This window comes from Salmo salar, chromosome ssa02, assembly GCF_905237065.1.
Source record: "Salmo salar chromosome ssa02, Ssal_v3.1, whole genome shotgun sequence".
Lineage (NCBI taxonomy): Eukaryota > Metazoa > Chordata > Actinopteri > Salmoniformes > Salmonidae > Salmo > Salmo salar.
In genome coordinates this window covers 4,747,845-4,770,000 of record NC_059443.1, presented here as the reverse complement: position 1 = coordinate 4,770,000, position 22,156 = coordinate 4,747,845, and the positions used below count along the sequence as shown (strand labels likewise).

The 22,156-nt window shown below is 44.3% G+C and overlaps 1 protein-coding gene across 1 annotated transcript in view; it reads left to right on the top strand.

The window, feature by feature from the left end:
• LOC106574239 (tumor necrosis factor receptor superfamily member 11B) overlaps positions 1 to 20,624 on the top strand; it is a 36,046-nt gene extending 15,422 nt beyond the window's left edge. Inside the window, exons 3-6 of the mRNA XM_014149970.2 lie at positions 12,031 to 12,246; positions 16,654 to 16,878; positions 18,814 to 19,025; positions 19,349 to 20,624. Of these exons, the coding sequence (XP_014005445.2) occupies positions 12,031 to 12,246; positions 16,654 to 16,878; positions 18,814 to 19,025; positions 19,349 to 19,513 (818 nt within the window). The 3' untranslated portion in view covers positions 19,514 to 20,624. The remainder of the gene's footprint in view (positions 1 to 12,030; positions 12,247 to 16,653; positions 16,879 to 18,813; positions 19,026 to 19,348) is intronic.
• The last annotated feature ends 1,532 nt before the right edge of the window (positions 20,625 to 22,156 follow it).

The following is a 22,156-nucleotide window of genomic DNA, read 5'->3' as shown; positions in this document are numbered from 1 at the left end:
TTGGTACTTCCAGTTATATAGTCATGCATAATGGTTTGTAAATGTTATTCCTAGTCAGCCCATGTCCTCAGAGGGGGAAGTGTTTACTCAGCCTGTGGTAGGTCTAATCAGTCTCCAATATAATAGTACTGTATTGTACATTACCCAGAATCCACTGCAGCATGGTCCTGACCTGCTCTGTTCTCTATGAGAGCCCACTCATAGTACTGAGTGTGTTGGCAGAGGACCAGACAGAGCCAGAGCTGTGAGTGGCAGGCCTTTTCATCAGACAGAATAACTCTGCTGCCTGGCTGTTATCATCACCAGGATCTCTCCTCTCCTGTCAGCTCACTCAGAGAGGTTATGTCCCACATGTCCCTATATAGTGCACTACTTTTGACCAGAGCCCTATGTGCCCTCGTCTAAAATAGTGCACTATATAGGGAATAGGGTCGCATTTGGGACGCAGACAAAGCTAAGCAGGATCAAGATCACGCCAGACACTAAACTACGCCTTTGTCATTTGTACGTTGTTCTCGTTGGCCTCCTTCCCTCCTTTTAATTATAACGTTCCTCAGACTTCAGTCCTGGTTGTGGATTCAGACGTAATCCAGGCCAGATGAGGAGAGGGGAGAAGAGAGAGGAGATGAGAAGAGGAGGGGAGAGGCTGCGAGAGAGGGGAGAGAAGAGGGGTGAGGAGAGGGAAAGGAAAGAAGAGAGGCGGAGGAAAGAAGAGGAGAGGGGAGGAGAGAGGAGAAGAGTGGGGAGAGGAGAGGAGGGGAGAAGAGGGGAGGAGAGAGGAGAAGAGTGGGGAGAGGAGAGGAGAGGAGGGGAGAAGAGGGGAGGAGAGAGGAGAAGAGTGGGGAGAGGAGAGGAGGGGAGAAGAGGGAAGGAGAGAGGAGAAGAGTGGGGAGAGGAGAGGAGGGGAGAAGAGGGGAGGAGAGAGGAGAAGAGTGGGGAGAGGAGAGGAGGGGAGAAGAGGAGAGGGGAGGAGAGAGGAGAAGAGTGGAGAGGAGAGGAGAGGAGGGGAGAAGAGGGGAGGAGAGAGGGGAGAAGAGTGGGTAGAGGAGAGGAGGGGAGAAGACGGGAGGAGAGAGGAGAAGAGTGGGTAGAGGAGAGGAGGGGAGAAGAGGAGAGGAGGGGAGAAGAGGGGAGGAGAGAGGAGAAGAGTGGGTAGAGGAGAGGAGGGGAGAAGAGGAGAGGAGGGGAGAAGAGGAGAGGGGAGGAGAGAGGAGAGAGGAGAAGAGTGGAGAGAGGGGAGGAGAGGGGAGAGGGGAGGGTTTTGTTTCTAGACAGTTTTAGTTTCAATATTCTGTTGAACGTCTCTGTTAGAGATAATGAATAGAGACATGTCAGATTCTATTGGAGACAGTTAGACTGGATCAGCTCCATCTTTCCTCTGTCTCTGTATCAGACAGTTAGACTGGTTCAGCTCCATCTTTCCTCTCTGTCTCTGTATCAGACAGTTAGACTGGATCAGCTCCATCTTTCCTCTGTCTCTGTATCAGACAGTTAGACTGGATCAGCTCCATCTTTCCTCTGTCTCTGTATCAGACAGTTAGACAGGATCAGCTCCATCTTTCCTCTCTGTCTCTGTATCAGACAGTTAGACTGGATCAGCTCCATCTTTCCTCTCTGTCTCTGTATCAGACAATTAGACTGGATCAGCTCCATCTTTCCTCTGTCTCTGTATCAGACAGTTAGACTGGATCAGCTCCATCTTTCCTCTCTGTCTCTGTATCAGACAGTTAGACTGGATCAGCTCCATCTTTCCTCTCTGTCTCTGTATCAGACAATTAGACAGGATCAGCTCCATCTTTCCTCTCTGTCTCTGTATCAGACAGTTAGACTGGATCAGCTCCATCTTTCCTCTCTGTCTCTGTATCAGACAGTTAGACTGGATCAGCTCCATCTTTCCTCTCTGTCTCTGTATCAGACAGTTAGACTGGATCAGCTCCATCTTTCCTCTCTGTCTCTGTATCAGACAGTTAGACTGGATCAGCTCCATCTTTCCTCTCTGTCTCTGTATCAGACAGTTAGACTGGATCAGCTCCATCTTTCCTCTCTGTCTCTGTATCAGACAGTTAGACTGGATCAGCTCCATCTTTCCTCTCTGTCTCTGTATCAGACAGTTAGACTGGATCAGCTCCATCTTTCCTCTCTGTCTCTGTATCAGACAGTTAGACTGGATCAGCTCCATCTTTCCTCTCTGTCTCTGTATCAGACAGTTAGACTGGATCAGCTCCATCTTTCCTCTCTGTCTCTGTATCAGACAGTTAGACTGGATCAGCTCCATCTTTCCTCTCTGTCTCTGTATCAGACAGTTAGACTGGATCAGCTCCATCTTTCCTCTCTGTCTCTATATCAGACAGTTAGACTGGATCAGCTCCATCTTTCCTCTCTGTCTCTGTATCAGACAGTTAGACTGGATCAGCTCCATCTTTCCTCTCTGTCTCTGTATCAGACAGTTAGACTGGATCAGCTCCATCTTTCCTCTCTGTCTCTGTATCAGACAGTTAGACTGGATCAGCTCCATCTTTCCTCTCTGTCTCTGTATCAGACAGTTAGACTGGATCAGCTCCATCTTTCCTCTCTGTCTCTGTATCAGACAGTTAGACTGGATCAGCTCCATCTTTCCTCTCTGTCTCTGTATCAGACAGTTAGACTGGATCAGCTCCATCTTTCCTCTGTCTCTGTATCAGACAGTTAGACTGGATCAGCTCCATCTTTCCTCTGTCTCTGTATCAGACAGTTAGACTGGATCAGCTCCATCTTTCCTCTCTGTCTCTGTATCAGACAGTTAGACTGGATCAGCTCCATCTTTCCTCTCTGTCTCTGTATCAGACAGTTAGACTGGATCAGCTCCATCTTTCCTCTCTGTCTCTGTATCAGACAGTTAGACTGGATCAGCTCCATCTTTCCTCTCTGTCTCTGTATCAGACAGTTAGACTGGATCAGCTCCATCTTTCCTCTCTGTCTCTGTATCAGACAGTTAGACTGGATCAGCTCCATCTTTCCTCTCTGTCTCTGTATCAGACAGTTAGACTGGATCAGCTCCATCTTTCCTCTCTGTCTCTGTATCAGACAGTTAGACTGGATCAGCTCCATCTTTCCTCTCTGTCTCTGTATCAGACAGTTAGACTGGATCAGCTCCATCTTTCCTCTCTGTCTCTGTATCAGACAGTTAGACTGGATCAGCTCCATCTTCGCTCTCTGTCTCTGTATCAGACTAACTGGATCAGCTCCATCTTTCCTCTATCAGACAGTTAGACTGGTTCAGCTCCATCTTCCCTCTGAGTCTGTATCAGACTGATAGACGGGGGCTGGAAGATGTTTCCTACCTGAGTCTGTATCAGACAGTTAGACTGGGGCTGGAAGATGTTTCCTACCTGAGTCTGTATCAGACAGTTAGACTGGGGCTGGAAGATGTTTCCTACCTGAGTCTGTATCAGACAGTTAGACTGGGGCTGGAAGATGTTTCCTACCTGAGTCTGTATCAGACAGTTAGACTGGGGCTGGAAGATGTTTCCTACCTGAGTCTGTATCAGACAGTTAGACTGGGGCTGGAAGATGTTTCCTACCTGAGTCTGTATCAGACAGTTAGACTGGGGCTGGAAGATGTTTCCTACCTGAGTCTGTATCAGACAGTTAGACTGGGGCTGGAAGATGTTTCCTACCTGAGTCTGTATCAGACTGATAGACTGGGGCTGGAAGATGTTTCCTACCTGAGTCTGTATCAGACAGTTAGACTGGGGCTGGAAGATGTTTCCTACCTGAGTCTGTATCAGACAGTTAGACTGGGGCTGGAAGATGTTTCCTACCTGAGTCTGTATCAGACAGTTAGACTGGGGCTGGAAGATGTTTCCTACCTGAGTCTGTATCAGACTGATAGACTGGGGCTGGAAGATGTTTCCTACCTGAGTCTGTATCAGACAGTTAGACTGGGGCTGGAAGATGTTTCCTACCTGAGTCTGTATCAGACAGTTAGACTGGGGCTGGAAGATGTTTCCTACCTGAGTCTGTATCAGACAGTTAGACTGGGGCTGGAAGATGTTTCCTACCTGAGTCTGTATCAGACTGATAGACTGGGGCTGGAAGATGTTTCCTACCTGAGTCTGTATCAGACTGATAGACTGGGGCTGGAAGATGTTTCCTACCTGAGTCTGTATCAGACAGTTAGACTGGGGCTGGAAGATGTTTCCTACCTGAGTCTGTATCAGACAGTTAGACTGGGGCTGGAAGATGTTTCCTACCTGAGTCTGTATCAGACAGTTAGACTGGGGCTGGAAGATGTTTCCTACCTGAGTCTGTATCAGACAGTTAGACTGGGGCTGGAAGATGTTTCCTACCCGAGTCTGTATCAGACAGTTAGACTGGGGCTGGAAGATGTTTCCTACCCGAGTCTGTATCAGACAGTTAGACTGGGGCTGGAAGATGTTTCCTACCCGAGTCTGTATCAGACAGTTAGACTGGGGCTGGAAGATGTTTCCTACCTGAGTCTGTATCAGACAGTTAGACTGGGGCTGGAAGATGTTTCCTACCTGAGTCTGTATCAGACAGTTAGACTGGGGCTGGAAGATGTTTCCTACCTGAGTCTGTATCAGACAGTTAGACTGGGGCTGGAAGATGTTTCCTACCTGAGTCTGTATCAGACAGTTAGACTGGGGCTGGAAGATGTTTCCTACCTGAGTCTGTATCAGACAGTTAGACTGGGGCTGGAAGATGTTTCCTACCTGAGTCTGTATCAGACAGTTAGACTGGGGCTGGAAGATGTTTCCTACCTGAGTCTGTATCAGACTGATAGACTGGGGCTGGAAGATGTTTCCTACCTGAGTCTGTATCAGACTGATAGACTGGGGCTGGAAGATGTTTCCTACCTGAGTCTGTATCAGACAGTTAGACTGGGGCTGGAAGATGTTTCCTACCTGAGTCTGTATCAGACAGTTAGACTGGGGCTGGAAGATGTTTCCTACCTGAGTCTGTATCAGACAGTTAGACTGGGGCTGGAAGATGTTTCCTACCTGAGTCTGTATCAGACAGTTAGACTGGGGCTGGAAGATGTTTCCTACCCGAGTCTGTATCAGACAGTTAGACTGGGGCTGGAAGATGTTTCCTACCCGAGTCTGTATCAGACAGTTAGACTGGGGCTGGAAGATGTTTCCTACCTGAGTCTGTATCAGACAGTTAGACTGGGGCTGGAAGATGTTTCCTACCTGAGTCTGTATCAGACAGTTAGACTGGGGCTGGAAGATGTTTCCTACCAGAGTCTGTATCAGACAGTTAGACTGGGGCTGGAAGATGTTTCCTACCTGAGTCTGTATCAGACAGTTAGACTGGGGCTGGAAGATGTTTCCTCTCTGTCTCAGTGGGTATCAGACAGTGAAAGACGGTACATGTCTCAATCTAACATGGATGAAATCCAAATGTGGTTTTGATACATTTTGTCTCGATTTCACAAAACGTGATTCATGGTGAAAACAAATAAACAGTGTGGGCTTCCTCAAAACCTCTGAAAGACTGTATAGGTTATATTCTCTAGTCAGACATGTTATAGGCTGTATAGGTTATATTGTTTATACAGACATGTTATAGGCTGTATAGGTTATATTGTCTAGTCAGACATGTTATAGACTGTATAGGTTATATTGTCTAGTCAGACATGTTATAGGCTGTATAGGTTATATTGTCTAGTCAGACATGTTATAGACTGTATAGGTTATATTGTTTATACAGACATGTTATAGACTGTATAGGTTATATTGTCTAGTCAGACATGTTATATACTGTATAGGTTATATTGTTTATACAGACATGTTATTGGCTGTATAGGTTATATTGTTTATACAGACATGTTATAGACTGTATAGGTTATATTGTTTACACAGACATGTTATAGACTGTATAGGTTATATTGTTTATACAGACATGTTATAGACTGTATAGGTTATATTGTTTATACAGACATGTTATAGACTGTATAGGTTATATTGTCTAGTCAGACATGTTATAGACTGTATAGGTTATATTGTTTATACAGACATGTTATATACTGTATAGGTTATATTGTTTATACAGACATGTTATAGACTGTATAGGTTATATTGTTTATACAGACATGTTATAGACTGTATAGGTTATATTGTTTATACAGACATGTTATAGGCTGTATAGGTTATATTGTCTAGTCAGACATGTTATAGGCTGTATAGGTTATATTGTTTATACAGACATGTTATAGACTGTATAGGTTATATTCTCTAGTCAGACATGTTATAGACTGTATAGGTTATATTGTTTATACAGACATGTTATAGACTGTATAGGTTATATTGTCTAGTCAGACATGTTATATACTGTATAGGTTATATTGTTTATACAGACATGTTATAGACTGTATAGGTTATATTGTCTAGTCAGACATGTTATATACTGTATAGGTTATATTGTTTATACAGACATGTTATAGGCTGTATAGGTTATATTGTTTATACAGACATGTTATATACTGTATAGGTTATATTGTCTAGTCAGACATGTTATAGACTGTATAGGTTATATTGTCTAGTCAGACATGTTATAGACTGTATAGGTTATATTGTTTATACAGACATGTTATAGACTGTATAGGTTATATTGTTTACACAGACATGTTATATACTGTATAGGTTATATTGTTTATACAGACATGTTATAGACTGTATAGGTTATATTGTCTAGTCAGACATGTTATAGGCTGTATAGGTTATATTGTCTAGTCAGACATGTTATAGGCTGTATAGGTTATATTGTTTATACAGACATGTTATAGGCTGTATAGGTTATATTGTTTATACAGACATGTTATAGACTGTATAGGTTATATTGTTTATACAGACATGTTATATACTGTATAGGTTATATTGTTTATACAGACATGTTATAGACTGTATAGGTTATATTGTTTATACAGACATGTTATATACTGTATAGGTTATATTGTTTATACAGACATGTTATAGGCTGTATAGGTTATATTGTTTATACAGACATGTTATATACTGTATAGGTTATATTGTTTATACAGACATGTTATAGGCTGTATAGGTTATATTGTCTAGTCAGACATGTTATAGACTGTATAGGTTATATTGTTTATACAGACATGTTATAGGCTGTATAGGTTATATTGTCTAGTCAGACATGTTATATACTGTATAGGTTATATTGTTTATACAGACATGTTATAGACTGTATAGGTTATATTGTCTAGTCAGACATGTTATAGACTGTATAGGTTATATTGTTTATACAGACATGTTATAGACTGTATAGGTTATATTGTTTATACAGACATGTTATAGACTGTATAGGTTATATTGTTTATACAGACATGTTATAGGCTGTATAGGTTATATTGTTTATACAGACATGTTATAGACTGTATAGGTTATATTGTTTATACAGACATGTTATAGACTGTATAGGTTATATTGTTTATACAGACATGTTATAGGCTGTATAGGTTATATTGTTTATACAGACATGTTATATACTGTATAGGTTATATTGTTTATACAGACATGTTATAGGCTGTATAGGTTATATTGTTTATACAGACATGTTATAGGCTGTATAGGTTATATTGTTTATACAGACATGTTATAGACTGTATAGGTTATATTGTTTATACAGACATGTTATAGACTGTATAGGTTATATTGTTTATACAGACATGTTATAGGCTGTATAGGTTATATTGTCTAGTCAGACATGTTATATACTGTATAGGTTATATTGTCCATTGATGATGTACAGTATGTCTATAATTCCAACAGCCATAACTACAGACAGACAGATCCAACCATTGATGTACGATGCCTTCAGTATTCACACCTCTTGAATTTTTCTACATTTTGTTTTCTTTCAAATTGGGATTAACATTGATTTAATTGTAATTTTTGTCAATGAACTTCACAAAATACTCTGTAATGTCAAAGTGGAAGACCAATTCAAGGAGTTAAAAAAAAATTCATGTAAAATTAAACACTAATATATCTTGATTAATGAAGTATTCAACCCGCTGAGTCAATACATGTTAGAATAACCTTTGGCAGCGATTACAGCTGTGAGTCTTTTCTGGATAAGTCTCCAAGAGTTTTACACACCTGGATTGTTTATTTGGCCTTGTCCTGCTGAAAGGTGAATTTGTCTCCCAGTGTCTGATGGAAAGCAGACTGAACCACGTTTTGCTTAGCTGTATTCTGTTTCTTCTTCCCCAAAAAAACTCCCTAGTCCTTGCCGATGACAAGCATACCCATAACATGATGCCGCCACCATCTTGCTTGAAAATATGAAGATTGAATAACGCTTTGTATTCAGGACTAGAAGTTAATTGCTTGGCCACATTCTTTGCAGTATTTTATGGTGCCAATTTGCAAACAGGATGCATGTTTTGGAATATTTTTTATTCTGTAAAGGCTTCTTTATTTTCACTCAGTCCTATATGTTAGTATTTCTGGAGTGACTACTGTGTTGTTGATCCATCCTCAGTTATCTCCTATCTCAGCCATTAAACTCTGTAACTGTTTTAAAATCACCATTGGTGAAATCCCTGAGCGGTTTCCTTCCTCTCTGGCAACTGAGTTAGGAAGGGTTCCCGTATCTTTGTAGTGACTGGGTGTATTGATACACCATCCAAAGTGTAATGAATAACTGCACCATGCTCAAAGGGATATTTTTACCCATCTACCAATAGGTTCCCTTCTTTTTACGAAAACATTGGAAAACCTCCCTGGTCTTTGTGGTTGAATCTGTGCTTGAAATTCACTGCTCGACTGAGGGACCTTACAGATAATTGAATGTGCGGGGTACAGAGATGAGGTCGTCATAAAAAAAATATTTTGAACGCTATTATGGCACACAGAGTGAGTCAATTCAACATATTATGTGACTTGTTAAGCACATCTTTACTTCTGAAGTTATTTAGGCTTTCCATAACAAAAGGGTTGAATATTTTATTGACCTCAAATCTGATTTATTCATCATACAGCTAGATCTATTATAACGATCTCAGATGGTTATTGTGAGACAGGTGTAGGCCTACTTGAGGTCTGACCGCAGCTCTTAAATGCAGCTCTTAAATGCGTTGTTGACAATATGCATCCGTAAAGTCTTCAGACCCCTTCCCCTTTTCCACATTTTGTTACGTTACAGCCTTATTCTTAAACTGATTAAATTAACTGTTTTCCTCATCAATCTACACACAATACCCCATAATGACATCACAATACCCCATAATGACATCACAATACGCCATAATGACAAAGCGAAAACAGGTTTCTAGAATGTTTTGCAGATAATAAACAGAAATACCTTATTTGCATAAGTATTCAGACCCTTTTGCTATGAGACTCGAAATTGAGCCCAGGTGCATCCTGTTTCCATTGATCATCCTTGAGATGTTTTTACAACTTGATTGGAGTCCAACTGTGGTAAATTCAATTGATTGGACATGATTTGGAAAGGCACATATCTGTCTATATAAGGTCCCACAGTTGACAGTGCATGTCAGAGCAAAAACCAAGCCATGAGGTCGAAGGAATTGTCCGTAGAGCTCCGAGACAGGATTGTGTCGAGGCACAGATCTGGGGAAGGGTACCAAAACTGCCGCATTGAAGGTCCCCAAGAACAAAGTGGCCTCCATCATTCTTAAATGTAAGAAGTTTGGAACCACCAAGACTCTTCCTAAGAGCTGGCCGCCCGGCCAAACTGAACAATCGGGGGAGAAGGGCCTTGATCAGGGAGGTAACCAAGAACCCGATGGTCACTCTGACAGAGCTCCAGAGTTCCTCTGTGGAGATGGGAGAAACTTTCAGAAGGACAACGATCTCTGCAGCACTCCACCAATCAGGCCTTTCTGGTAGTGGCCAGACAGAAGCCTTTCCTCAGTAAAAGGCACATGGCAGCCTTGAGTTTGCCGAAAGGCACCTAAAGGCTCTCAAACCATGAGAAACAAGATTCTCTGGTCTGATGAAACCAAGATTGAACTATTTGGCCTGAATGCCAAGCGTCACATCTGGAGGAAACCTGGCACCATCCCTACGGTGAAGCATGGTGGTGGCAGCATCATGCTGTGGGGATGTTTTTCAGTGGCAGGGACTGGGAGACTAGTCAGTATTGAGGGAAAGATGAACGGAGCAAAGTACAGAGAGATCCTTAATGAAAACCTGCTCCAGAGCACTCAGGACCTCAGACTGGGGCGAAGGTTCATTCCAACAGGACAACGACCCTAAGCACACAGCCAAGACAATGCAGGAGTGGCTTCGGGACAAGTCTTTGAATGTCCTTGAGGGGCCCAGCCAAAACCTGGACATCTCTGGAGAGACCTGAAAATATCTGTGCAGCGACGCTCCCCATCCAACCTGACAGATCTTGAGAGGACCTGCAGGGAAGAATGGGAAAAACTCCCCAAATACAGGTGTGCCAAGATTGTAGCGTCATACCCAAGAAGACTCCAGGCTGTAATCACTGCCAAAGGTGCTTCAACAAAGTACTGAGTAAAGGGTCTGAGTACTTATGTAAATGTGATATTTCAGTTTTTTGTATTTTTATACATTTGCCAAAAAAAATCTAAAACCCTGTTTTTTACTTTGTCATTATGGGGTATTGTGTGTAGATTGATGAGAAAATAATAAGTCTGTAATGCAACAAAATGTGGAAGAAGTTAAGTGGTCTGAATACTTTCCAAATAGCCTGTATGGCTTGTCAACCTGAGCATCCATGACCGCTGTATGGCTTGTCAACCTGAGGATCCATGACCGCTGTATGGCTTGTCAACCTGAGGATCCATGACCGCTGTATGGCTTGTCAACCTGAGGATCCATGACCGCTGTATGGCTTGTCAACCTGAGGATCCATGACCGCTGTATGGCTTGTCAACCTGAGGATCCATGACCGCTGTATGGCTTGTCAACCTGAGCATCCATGACCGCTGTATGGCTTGTCAACCTGAGGATCCATGACCGCTGTATGGCTTGTCAACCTGAGGATCCATGACCGCTGTATGGCTTGTCAATCTGAGGATCCATGACCGCTGTATGGCTTGTCAACCTGAGGATCCATGACCGCTGTATGGCTTGTCAACCTGAGCATCCATGACCGCTGTATGGCTTGTCAACCTGAGGATCCATGACCGCTGTATGGCTTGTCAACCTGAGCATCCATGACCGCTGTATGGCTTGTCAACCTGAGGATCCATGACCGCTGTATGGCTTGTCAACCTGAGGATCCATGACCGCTGTATGGCTTGTTAACCTGAGGATCCATGACCGCTGTATGGCTTGTTAACCTGAGGATCCATGACCGCTGTATGGCTTGTCAACCTGAGGATCCACGACCGCTGTATGGCTTGTCAACCTGAGGATCCACGACCGCTGTATGGCTTGTCAACCTGAGGATCCATGACCGCTGTATGGCTTGTCAACCTGAGGATCCATGACCGCTGTATGGCTTGTCAACCTGAGGATCCATGACCGCTGTATGGCTTGTCAACCTGAGGATCCATGACCGCTGTATGGCTTGTCAACATGAGCATCCATGACCGCTGTATGGCTTGTCAACCTGAGGATCCATGACCTAGTAAAGATGCTCTGCTGGTCACTTGTAGTAATAACTAGTTATTTCATATAGACCTATGAGTTAATGTTTTCACACGAATATGCCTTGTCATCTCTGTCAAATATCATCATACTGGATGCATGAAGGACTTTATACAGTCTCTGACTCTCACTTCTTCTCTATTGTAAAACAGGATGTGGTAGATACCGTTAGTAGCTTACTCCTCTCTAAACAATGCCACAGAAACTCCACACTTCCACTCACAAAAAGTCTGCTGCTTTATGACAAGCACTACGTATCACAACTTGTAACTTGACATATTGGAAATGTATAACCTGAAGATGCTTGATGTGAAAAGAGCAATTTCTCTCAGATTGGGATAAAACATGATCCCACCTGTAAAAATGATCTTGGTCAGGTGTGATAAATTGAAGTTTGTTTTGTGTTCTCTCCTAGGTACACCAGAGATAGACACAGTGTGTGAGGCGTGTCCGCAAGGCCTGTTCTCCAGCCGGATGTCTGCCAGCGAGCCGTGTGTGCCTCACAGGAACTGCTCTGAGCTGGGCTTGAAGACCCTCCGACCGGGGACCCCCACCCAGGACACACTGTGTGAGAACGAGGCTAAAGGAACTGTCCTGGAGTGCTCCCATCACCACACACAGTGTCACACTGGTGAGAATATACAGAACAATGGTGATATATGCCAGACTCTCTTAAATAAAGCGATTTAAAGTCATACATAGTTTTTTGTATGGGTGGACCCAGCGGGAATCCTTTGGCGTTTTGAACACCACGCTCTACCTACTGAGCCACACATGACCACTGCACACACACCACGTAATCTTTATTAAAAAGGAATGAGCATTCCTAATCCACAGCACTGCACGACAACCCGCTCAGCTTCACACTGACTAAATGACCACAGTGTCTGAGTCCTGTACTTTTACTAAGTATGTGAGTCTGAACGGGACAGATGTGCAACAGAGGTTAATGAGTAACTTTACCTGAAACTGAAAGACTTGTTTTCCCTCCCCAAGAAAATACCTAGGCTTCATCTCAGCAGGTAAACTCTTGCAGCAGCAGGCAACACTGGTTGAAACCCAGTTAATCACAGCTGCCTACAGCGTTTCACTTGAACAGCAGGTCAACATCATCCCACTAACTCCAGTAACTCCAGACATCATCCCACTAACTCCAGTAACTCCAGACATCATCCCACTAACTCCAGTAACTCCAGACATCATCCCACTAACTCCAGTAACTCCAGACATCATCCCACTAACTCCAGTAACTCCAGACATCATCCCACTAACTCCAGTAACTCCAGACATCATCCCACTAACTCCAGTAACTCCAGACGTCATCCCACTAACTCCAGTAACTCCAGACATCATCCCACTAACTCCAGTAACTCCAGACGTCATCCCATTAACTCCACTAACTCCAGACATCATCCCACTAACTCCAGTAACTCCAGACATCATCCCACTAACTCCAGTAACTCCAGACATCATCCCACTAACTCCAGTAACTCCAGACATCATCCCACTAACTCCAGTAACTCCAGACATCATCCCACTAACTCCAGTAACTCCAGACATCATCCCACTAACTCCAGTAACTCCAGACATCATCCCACTAACTCCAGGAACTCCAGACATCATCCCACTAACTCCAGTAACTCCAGACATCATCCCACTAACTCCAGTAACTCCAGACATCATCCCACTAACTCCAGTAACTCCAGACATCATCCCACTAACTCCAGTAACTCCAGACATCATCCCACTAACTCCAGTAACTCCAGACATCATCCCACTATCTCAAGTAACTCCAGACGTCATCCCATTAACTCCACTAACTCCAGACATCATCCCACTAACTCCAGGAACTCCAGACGTCATCCCACTAACTCCAGGAACTCCAGACGTCATCCCACTAACTCCAGTAACTCCAGACATCATCCCACTAACTCCAGTAACTCCAGACATCATCCCACTAACTCCAGTAACTCCAGACATCATCCCACTAACTCCAGTAACTCCAGACGTCATCCCATTAACTCCAGTAACTCCAGACGTCATCCCACTAACTCCAGTAACTCCAGACATCATCCCACTAACTCCAGTAACTCCAGACGTCATCCCACTAACTCCAGTAACTCCAGACGTCATCCCACTAACTCCAGTAAGTTCTTTCTTGAGCAGATGGTCTGGGGGCCGGAACATAATTATAGATCATTTGTAGACTGGAAATTGACCGCAAGAAGCCCAAACAGATATAATTTGTATAGGGCGCCTCACATCCCATAGGGCGCCTCACATCCCATAGGGCACCTCACATCCCATAGGGCGCCTCACATCCCATAGGGCGGCTCACATCCCATAGGGCGCCTCACATCCCATAGGGCACCTCACATCCCATAGGGCGGCTCACATCCCATAGGGCACCTCACATCCCATAGGGCACCTCACATCCCATAGAGCGCCTCACATCCCATAGGGCACCTCACATCCCATAGGGCGGCTCACATCCCATAGGGCGGCTCACATCCCATAGGGCGGCTCACATCCCATAGGGCGGCTCACATCCCATAAGGCACCTCACATCCCATAGGGCGGCTCACATCCCATAGGGCACCTCACATCCCATAAGGCATCTCACATCCCATAGGGCATCTCACATCCCATAGGGCGGCTCACATCCCATAAGGCACCTCACATCCCATAGGGCGGCTCACATCCCATAGGGCATCTCACATCCCATAGGGCGGCTCACATCCCATAAGGCACCTCACATCCCATAGGGCGGCTCACATCCCATAAGGCATCTCACATCCCATAGGGCATCTCACATCCCATAGGGCGGCTCACATCCCATAAGGCACCTCACATCCCATAGGGCGGCTCACATCCCATAGGGCACCTCACATCCCATAGGGTGGCTCACATCCCATAGGGCACCTCACATCCCATAAGGCACCTCACATCCCATAGGGCGGCTCACATCCCATAGGGCGGCTCAGATCCCATAGGGCGGCTCACATCCCATAGGGCACCTCACATCCCATAGGGCACTTCACATCCCATAGGGCACCTCACATCCTATAGGGCACCTCACATCCCATAGGGCGGCTCACATCCCATAAGGCACCTCACATCCCATAGGGCACCTCACATCCCATAGGGCGCCTCACATCCCATAGGGCGGCTCACATCCCATAGGGCGGCTCACATCCCATAGGGCACCTCACATCCCATAGGGCACCTCACATCCCATAGGGCGGCTCACATCCCATAGGGCGGCTCACATCCCATAAGGCACCTCACATCCCATAGGGCACCTCACATCCCATAGGGCACCTCACCTCCCATAGGGCGGCTCATATCCCATAGGGCACCTCACATCCCATAGGGCGGCTCACATCCCATAGGGCACCTCACATCCCATAGGGCGGCTCACATCCCATAGGGCGGCTCACATCCCATAAGGCACCTCACATCCCATAAGGCACCTCACATCCCATAGGGCACCTCACATCCCATAAGGCTCCTCACATCCCATAGGGCGGCGCACAAATGGCCCATCGTCGTCCTGGTTAGGGTTTGGCCGGGGTAGGCCGTCATTGTAAATAAGAATTTGTTCTTAACTGACTTGGCTAGTTAAATAAAGGTTACATAAAATAATAAGTGTATGATCACGTGTCTTTCTATTATGCGTGGGAATACATTGGAACAGATTTCCTAAATTAAAATCACTTGGAGCTGATTTCCTGGTGTTTTTACAGTATTTTATGCCCAACCATGAAAAACATGTTCGTTTTTTTGCTCACAGGCCGCCAGTTTGGGTCTCACTCACGCTGAAACCATGAAGAATGCTGCTGAGAACACACACACACATACACACACCACAGAACCACAACACATCAGACTGAGCCTGATGAGCCTCCCAGGAGACCAAACACAGTACTGAGTTCTCATTCGAGAACCTGAACGATGCACACGAACACAGAACACCTGTCTTCCATCACACCAGCTCTGCTGTGTGACGTATCACAATGAGTCGTGTCAGTGGGAGGTTGACTTCCATGAGAATCAACTCTTCACATGAAACTGAGTTCCTACAGGATGACTAACATCAAGCAGAGTAGAACACCCTGAACTGTTACTTTCCCAGGGGAGTGATGCTCTCCTTAACAATTCATTCAGGATTTGTTTTAGTAGGATACGACACACATTCAATTACAATGATTCAGTCGTTCTATTTCTATGGTGACACCGCAGATTGTTTGCAAAGAATTAGAAAATAGTTTGAAGTAAAAATGTCAAATTGAGGGGAAATATGTCTAAGCCAATGGTGGATTCAAATCCAAGCCAATGTTCAGTTAGTTTAGATGTGAGAAAATGCTGTACGTTGTTGGGTGGTCCTTTACATGGGGTGATGTACGTTTCCTTTAACAATCAGTCTTCCAGTGGACACAGACACAGGAACCTTGGTATTAAACTCTTTAGTAATAAAATGGAATTGCAAACAGAGATTCACATACAGAGTACCTCAGTAGTCTATAGTAAAGATCTGTGTGGTGAAACAGGAAACAACACTCTTTATACAACCTACCGTCAATCATATCATAACATTGTTGCATTGGATTAGATACAGAGTATCTAAGATGAGAAAAACATCTCTAGACTGTGGTTTCTCAGCTCTACTATCTCGGTCTTGAGCCTGTGTGACTATCAGCAGGTGCAGACAATTCTCAGCCTGAGAACTAAAGCACTACATCTTCATTTACCAAGTACTTTTCCATCATTGCGCATTGCAAGTATACAAAGGTTATCACATATATACAGTAATCATGGCACTGGTGTTCAATAGAATAAATGAATGTTTATTTGATAGAACCTGACACAGAAAGGCTGTTTCTGGAATATGATACACTTATGGTCCCAATAGAGCAAACCTAACACATCTGGCCCTTCACACAGAATCAATCAAGATCTCAATGTATCGGAAAGAAAACATGTACCTAAGTACCAGGATGTAACGTCAGTGTCCTCTCTCTCTCCCTCTCTGTCTCAGACGTCTCGCTGTGTGAGGAGGCCATCTTCCAGTCTCTGGCGTCCCTCCGTCTGTCCTCCGTCCCCCTGGAGCGTCTCCTGGAGAGCCTGCCTGGGAAGAGGGTGGACAGGAAGAGTCTGGAGAGGCTTAAGAAGACCTGCTCCCCGCAGCAGCAGATCCTACTCCTGTTGAGACTCTGGAGAGAACAGAACAAAGACCAGGTTAAACTCCACGGCATCATTCAAGGTCAGTAGGATCCGTTTAGTAGAGCTCTGCTATTGGCTGCTGCATATGAGTTCTAAAGACTTTTACCAATGAGAGGGTCCTGTTATGTCCTGGGCTCATCATATCTATTGTCCAGTGAGAGGATCCTGTTATGTCCTGGGCTCATCATATCTATTATCCAGTGAGAGGATCCTGTTATGTCCTGGGCTCATCATATCTATTGTCCAGTGAGAGGATCCTGTTATGTCCTGGGCTCATATCTATTATCCAGTGAGAGGATCCTGTTATGTCCTGGGCTCATCATATCTATTATCCAGTGAGAGGATCCTGTTATGTCCTGGGCTCATCATATCTATTATCCAGTGAGAGGATCCTGTTATGTCCTGGGCTCATCATATCTATTATCCAGTGAGAGGATCCTGTTATGTCCTGGGCTCATCATATCTATTATCCAGTGAGAGGATCCTGTTATGTCCTGGGCTCATCATATCTATTATCCAGTGAGAGGATCCTGTTATGTCCTGGGCTCATCATATCTATTATCCAGTGAGAGGATCCTGTTATGTCCTGGGCTCATCATATCTATTATCCAGTGAGAGGATCCTGTTATGTCCTGGGCTCATCATATCTATTATCCAGTGAGAGGATCCTGTTATGTCCTGGGCTCATATCTATTATCCAGTGAGAGGATCCTGTTATGTCCTGGGCTCATCATATCTATTATCCAGTGAACCACTGTGAGTGGAAGGTGTCCAGGTTAGGGGTGTCCAGGTTAGGGCTGGTATTTTAGATGATGGTTATTGGTCAGCCAAATGACCGCAGTCACTGTAATAACTGTTGGAATAGCAACAACAACAACAAGGAAAATACAAATGTTTTCTGCTCCTGGCTGCATTTGCTGCTGCTGCTTGTTTCAGGAGCCAGGAGCAACAACGTTTCATCACATTGTAGAGTCTCTGTTATAGCAGAAACTGACTCAACCACACGAGTGGTTCTCAGGTGTGAACCAGTGTGAGCGGAAGGTGTCCAGGTGTCTTACAGTAGTATCAGTTTAACCTGAGTTCCTCCTCTACCCTGTTATCTCAGGTGTGAACCACTGTGAGCGGAAGGTGTCCAGGTGTCTTACAGTAGTATCAGTTTAACCTGAGTTCCTCCTCTACCCTGTTATCTCAGGTGTGAACCACTGTGAGTGGAAGGTGTCCAGGTGTCTTACAGTAGTATCAGTTTAACCTGAGTTCCTCCTCTACCCTGTTATCTCAGGTGTGAACCAGTGTGAGCGGAAGGTGTCCAGGTGTCTTACAGTAGTATCAGTTTAACCTGAGTTCCTCCTCTACCCTGTTATCTCAGGTGTGAACCACTGTGAGTGGAAGGTGTCCAGGTGTCTTACAGTAGTATCAGTTTAACCTGAGTTCCTCCTCTACCCTGTTATCTCAGGTGTGAACCAGTGTGAGCGGAAGGTGTCCAGGTGTCTTACAGTAGTATCAGTTTAACCTGAGTTCCTCCTCTACCCTGTTATCTCAGGTGTGAACCACTGTGAGCGGAAGGTGTCCAGGTGTCTTACAGTAGTATCAGTTTAACCTGAGTTCCTCCTCTACCCTGTTATCTCAGGTGTGAACCAGTGTGAGCGGAAGGTGTCCAGGTGTCTTACAGTAGTATCAGTTTAACCTGAGTTCCTCCTCTACCCTGTTATCTCAGGTGTGAACCACTGTGAGCGGAAGGTGTCCAGGTGTCTTACAGTAGTATCAGTTTAACCTGAGTTCCTCCTCTACCCTGTTATCTCAGGTGTGAACCACTGTGAGCGGAAGGTGTCCAGGTGTCTTACAGTAGTATCAGTTTAACCTGAGTTCCTCCTCTACCCTGTTATCTCAGGTGTGAACCAGTGTGAGCGGAAGGTGTCCAGGTGTCTTACAGTAGTATCAGTTTAACCTGAGTTCCTCCTCTACCCTGTTATCTCAGGTGTGAACCAGTGTGAGTGGAAGGTGTCAAGGTGTGCGGGTTTGAAGAACCTGACCCTGGGTGACCTGCTGATGGTGATGAAGAGTCTTCCAGGGGTCCGGGCTCACGAGGAAGACATCAGGGCCGTGGTCTCCTCATGCCGCTCCCAGCAGTACCTCCTGCAGCTCCTACACCTTTGGAAGAACCAGAACAAGGACCTGGACATCAATAAGGTATTGCTCCGCCACCACCATGCACATTGACACGCCTGCCTTAATCTAGACAAATTATGACTGTGGACATTCCTCATGTTTCCTTTTCATAACGGATTATTTTCTGGTCTCCGTACCAACAACAAGATAAGAGTCTCCAATTAGAAGTGTGCTGGGTTTCCCATTTTTAATTGCCTTAGTTTTGGTGAAAGGACCACAATGGAGAAGAAGGAGTAACTTACTTTATCGCTTTGTGTTCTCCTTGGTAGTTAAAACAATATAGTTTGTATATGTATTCGTTTAAATGGTCAAATAAACCTAATCTATGAATCAATCAATTCTAGGGTCTGGCTCACAGCCTGAGCAGGCTCCGGCAACAGGGGGCTCCACGCCCGCTCCTCAGGAGCATCAAGAAGATCAACCGGATCATCTCCACCTCCTCCATACACAAGATGTACGAGAAGATGTTCCTCAACATGATGGAGGACGGGACCTGCTTCAACACCTAACCCTACAACCAATAGGAGAAAGGGGGCGGTTCTAAGGGGGGCAGATCTGGGTTTCAAACACTTAAAGAATCTATCATTTGTTAGAGTCTGCCTGGAGGGTCAGATGGATGGGGTTTGCCGTTTTGAGATGTTTCTATTGGTTTATTGATCCAGACAAGCTCAAACAGGGTCAGATAAAGGTTGTAAATTCATGTTTAAAGTATTTGCAACCCAGGTCTGATGGGGTGGATCCTAACGTCCACTTAACGTCAAATTTTCACTTGGTCTCCTATTGATATCAATGCATGACTAAGTGAAAATTCTATTTAAATGGAAATTAGGATTAGTCCTAACTGTGTGAAAAGCAGGGTTGGGGTCAATTTAGTTGAAATTCAATTCATGAGGATATTTTTTGCTTCTGTTTGTGAATTGAATTTGAATTCACTTGCTGAATTGACTGAATTAAAATTGGAATTGATTCCAACCTTAGCGAAAAGAGAAAACTATTTAAAATGTGTATATAGTCTGATGTTTTCAAGGTGAGGTAGAGGGGTGATAGGGAAGGGGGGTTGTCTTGCTTTTTCACTGTTTTAAAAGGAGGAGATTTATTTCATAATGAAATGTTTCCTCCTGTGTGCATTCCAAATGGAACCCTACTACTTATATAATGCACTACTTTTGACCAGGGCCCATTGGGTTGTAGTGCACTACTTTTGACCAGGGCCCATTGGGTAGTAGTGCACTATATAGGGAATAGGGTGCCATTTGGGATTCCTCCCCCCTGCTGTTATGTGTGGACTGCTGACATGCAAAGCTCTATTGAAACTGTCAAAACATTTTAAACATTGTCAGCTTTTATGAATGTACAAAGGAGTGCAATTTGTTTTATTTAAATGTCATTTTTCTTACCAAATTTGTTGTAAAAGCTTATTTTTATCTCTATATTAAAAAACTGGATTCTGAATGCTGCAGGTTTGAATGTTGTTAGCTGAAGGGATGTTTTTGTAAATCGTTTTTGTATAAAAAGGTATGGATCTTTATCTGGGATTTTTTTGGTTTGACCGGCCCTTTTCAAGCCCTTACATTTGTGAACATTATGTCGAATTATCTGATTAAAATCCATTTGATAAAATTGTTGTATGGCTTTTAAAATGATAAGTGTTGTATTTTGATTTCCCCTCACATGAGTGTGAATGTTGAGGCCTGGTGTCGTTACTGTCCTGCAGTAACCTGTGCCTGACGGAATGTCCATGGTTTCTGATACATACCACTCCTCCTATTGACTCAGTCTTGTTACGGGCATTTCAGCCTCCTAAAAATGAGCTTATTAAGAAACAGGAAATTGCTTCCTCAGTACACTTTGTAAGGACGTGGTGTTCCTTTCTTGGAAATATAATGTTATGTGAAGGTTCAGTGTAAAGCTGACATGTCCACACTGTCCTGTTCTATGAAATTACTTGACTCATCTTTACTCTCCTGCAAAATGAGTATGTGAAAGTTATTCATCCTGTCTCCTGGAAGGTTATTCACTGTGTCATTCTGTCTCCTGGAAGGTTATCCACTGTGTCATTCTGTCTCCTGGAAGGTTATTCACTGTGTCATTCTGTCTCCTGGAAGGTTATTCACTGTGTCATTCTGTCTCCTGGAAGGTTATTCACTGTGTCATTCTGTCTCCTGGAAGGTTATTCACTGTGTCATTGGAAGGTGTCTCCTGGAAGGTTATTCACTGTGTCATTGTCTCCTGGAAGGTTATTCACTGTGTCATTCTGTCTCCTGGAAGGTTATTCACTGTGTCATTCTGTCTCCTGGAAGGTTATTCACTGTGTCATTCTGTCTCCTGGAAGGTTATTCACTGTCTCACCTCCACTAGTGTGGTCCCAGATCTGTTTGTGATGTCTTCTAGGGTCATTGTCTCATTTTCAGGCCATTTTTTTCTCACCTTGCTCCTCTGTACCAGATGAGACTACATTTAACATTTACATTTAAGTCATTTAGCAGACGCTCTTATCCAGAGCGACTTACAAATTGGTGCATTCACCTATTGGTGCATTCACCAGGCCAGAGGTGGATGAGCGCAGTGCCCTCGTTTGGGTGTAGGGACTGATCAGAGCCTGAAGGTACGGAGATGCCGTTCCCCTCACAGCTCCGTAGGCAAGCACCATGGTATGGTCTTGTAGCGGATGCGAGCTTCAACTGGAAGCCAGTGGAGAGAGCGGAGGAACGGGGTGACGTGAGAGAACTTGGGAAGGTTGAACACCAGACGGGCTGCGGCGTTCTGGATGAGTTGTAGGGGTTTAATGGCACAGGCAGGGAGCCCAGCCAACAGCGAGTTGCAGTAATCCAGACGGGAGATGACAAGTTGTAACCAGATCAGACTAGTTATGACTATACTAGTCTCATCTGGTTACAACTAGTCTAATCTGGTTACAACTAGTCTAATCTGGTTACAACTAGTCAGATCTGGTTACAACTAGTTTGATATGGTTACAACTAGTCTGATCTGGTTACAACTAGTCTGATCTGGTTACAACTAGTCTGATCTGGTTATAACTAGTCTGATCTGGTTACAACTAGTCTGATCTGGTTACAACTAGTCTGATCTGGTTACAACTAGTCTGATCTGGTTATAACTAGTCTGATCTGGTTACAACTAGTCTGATCTGG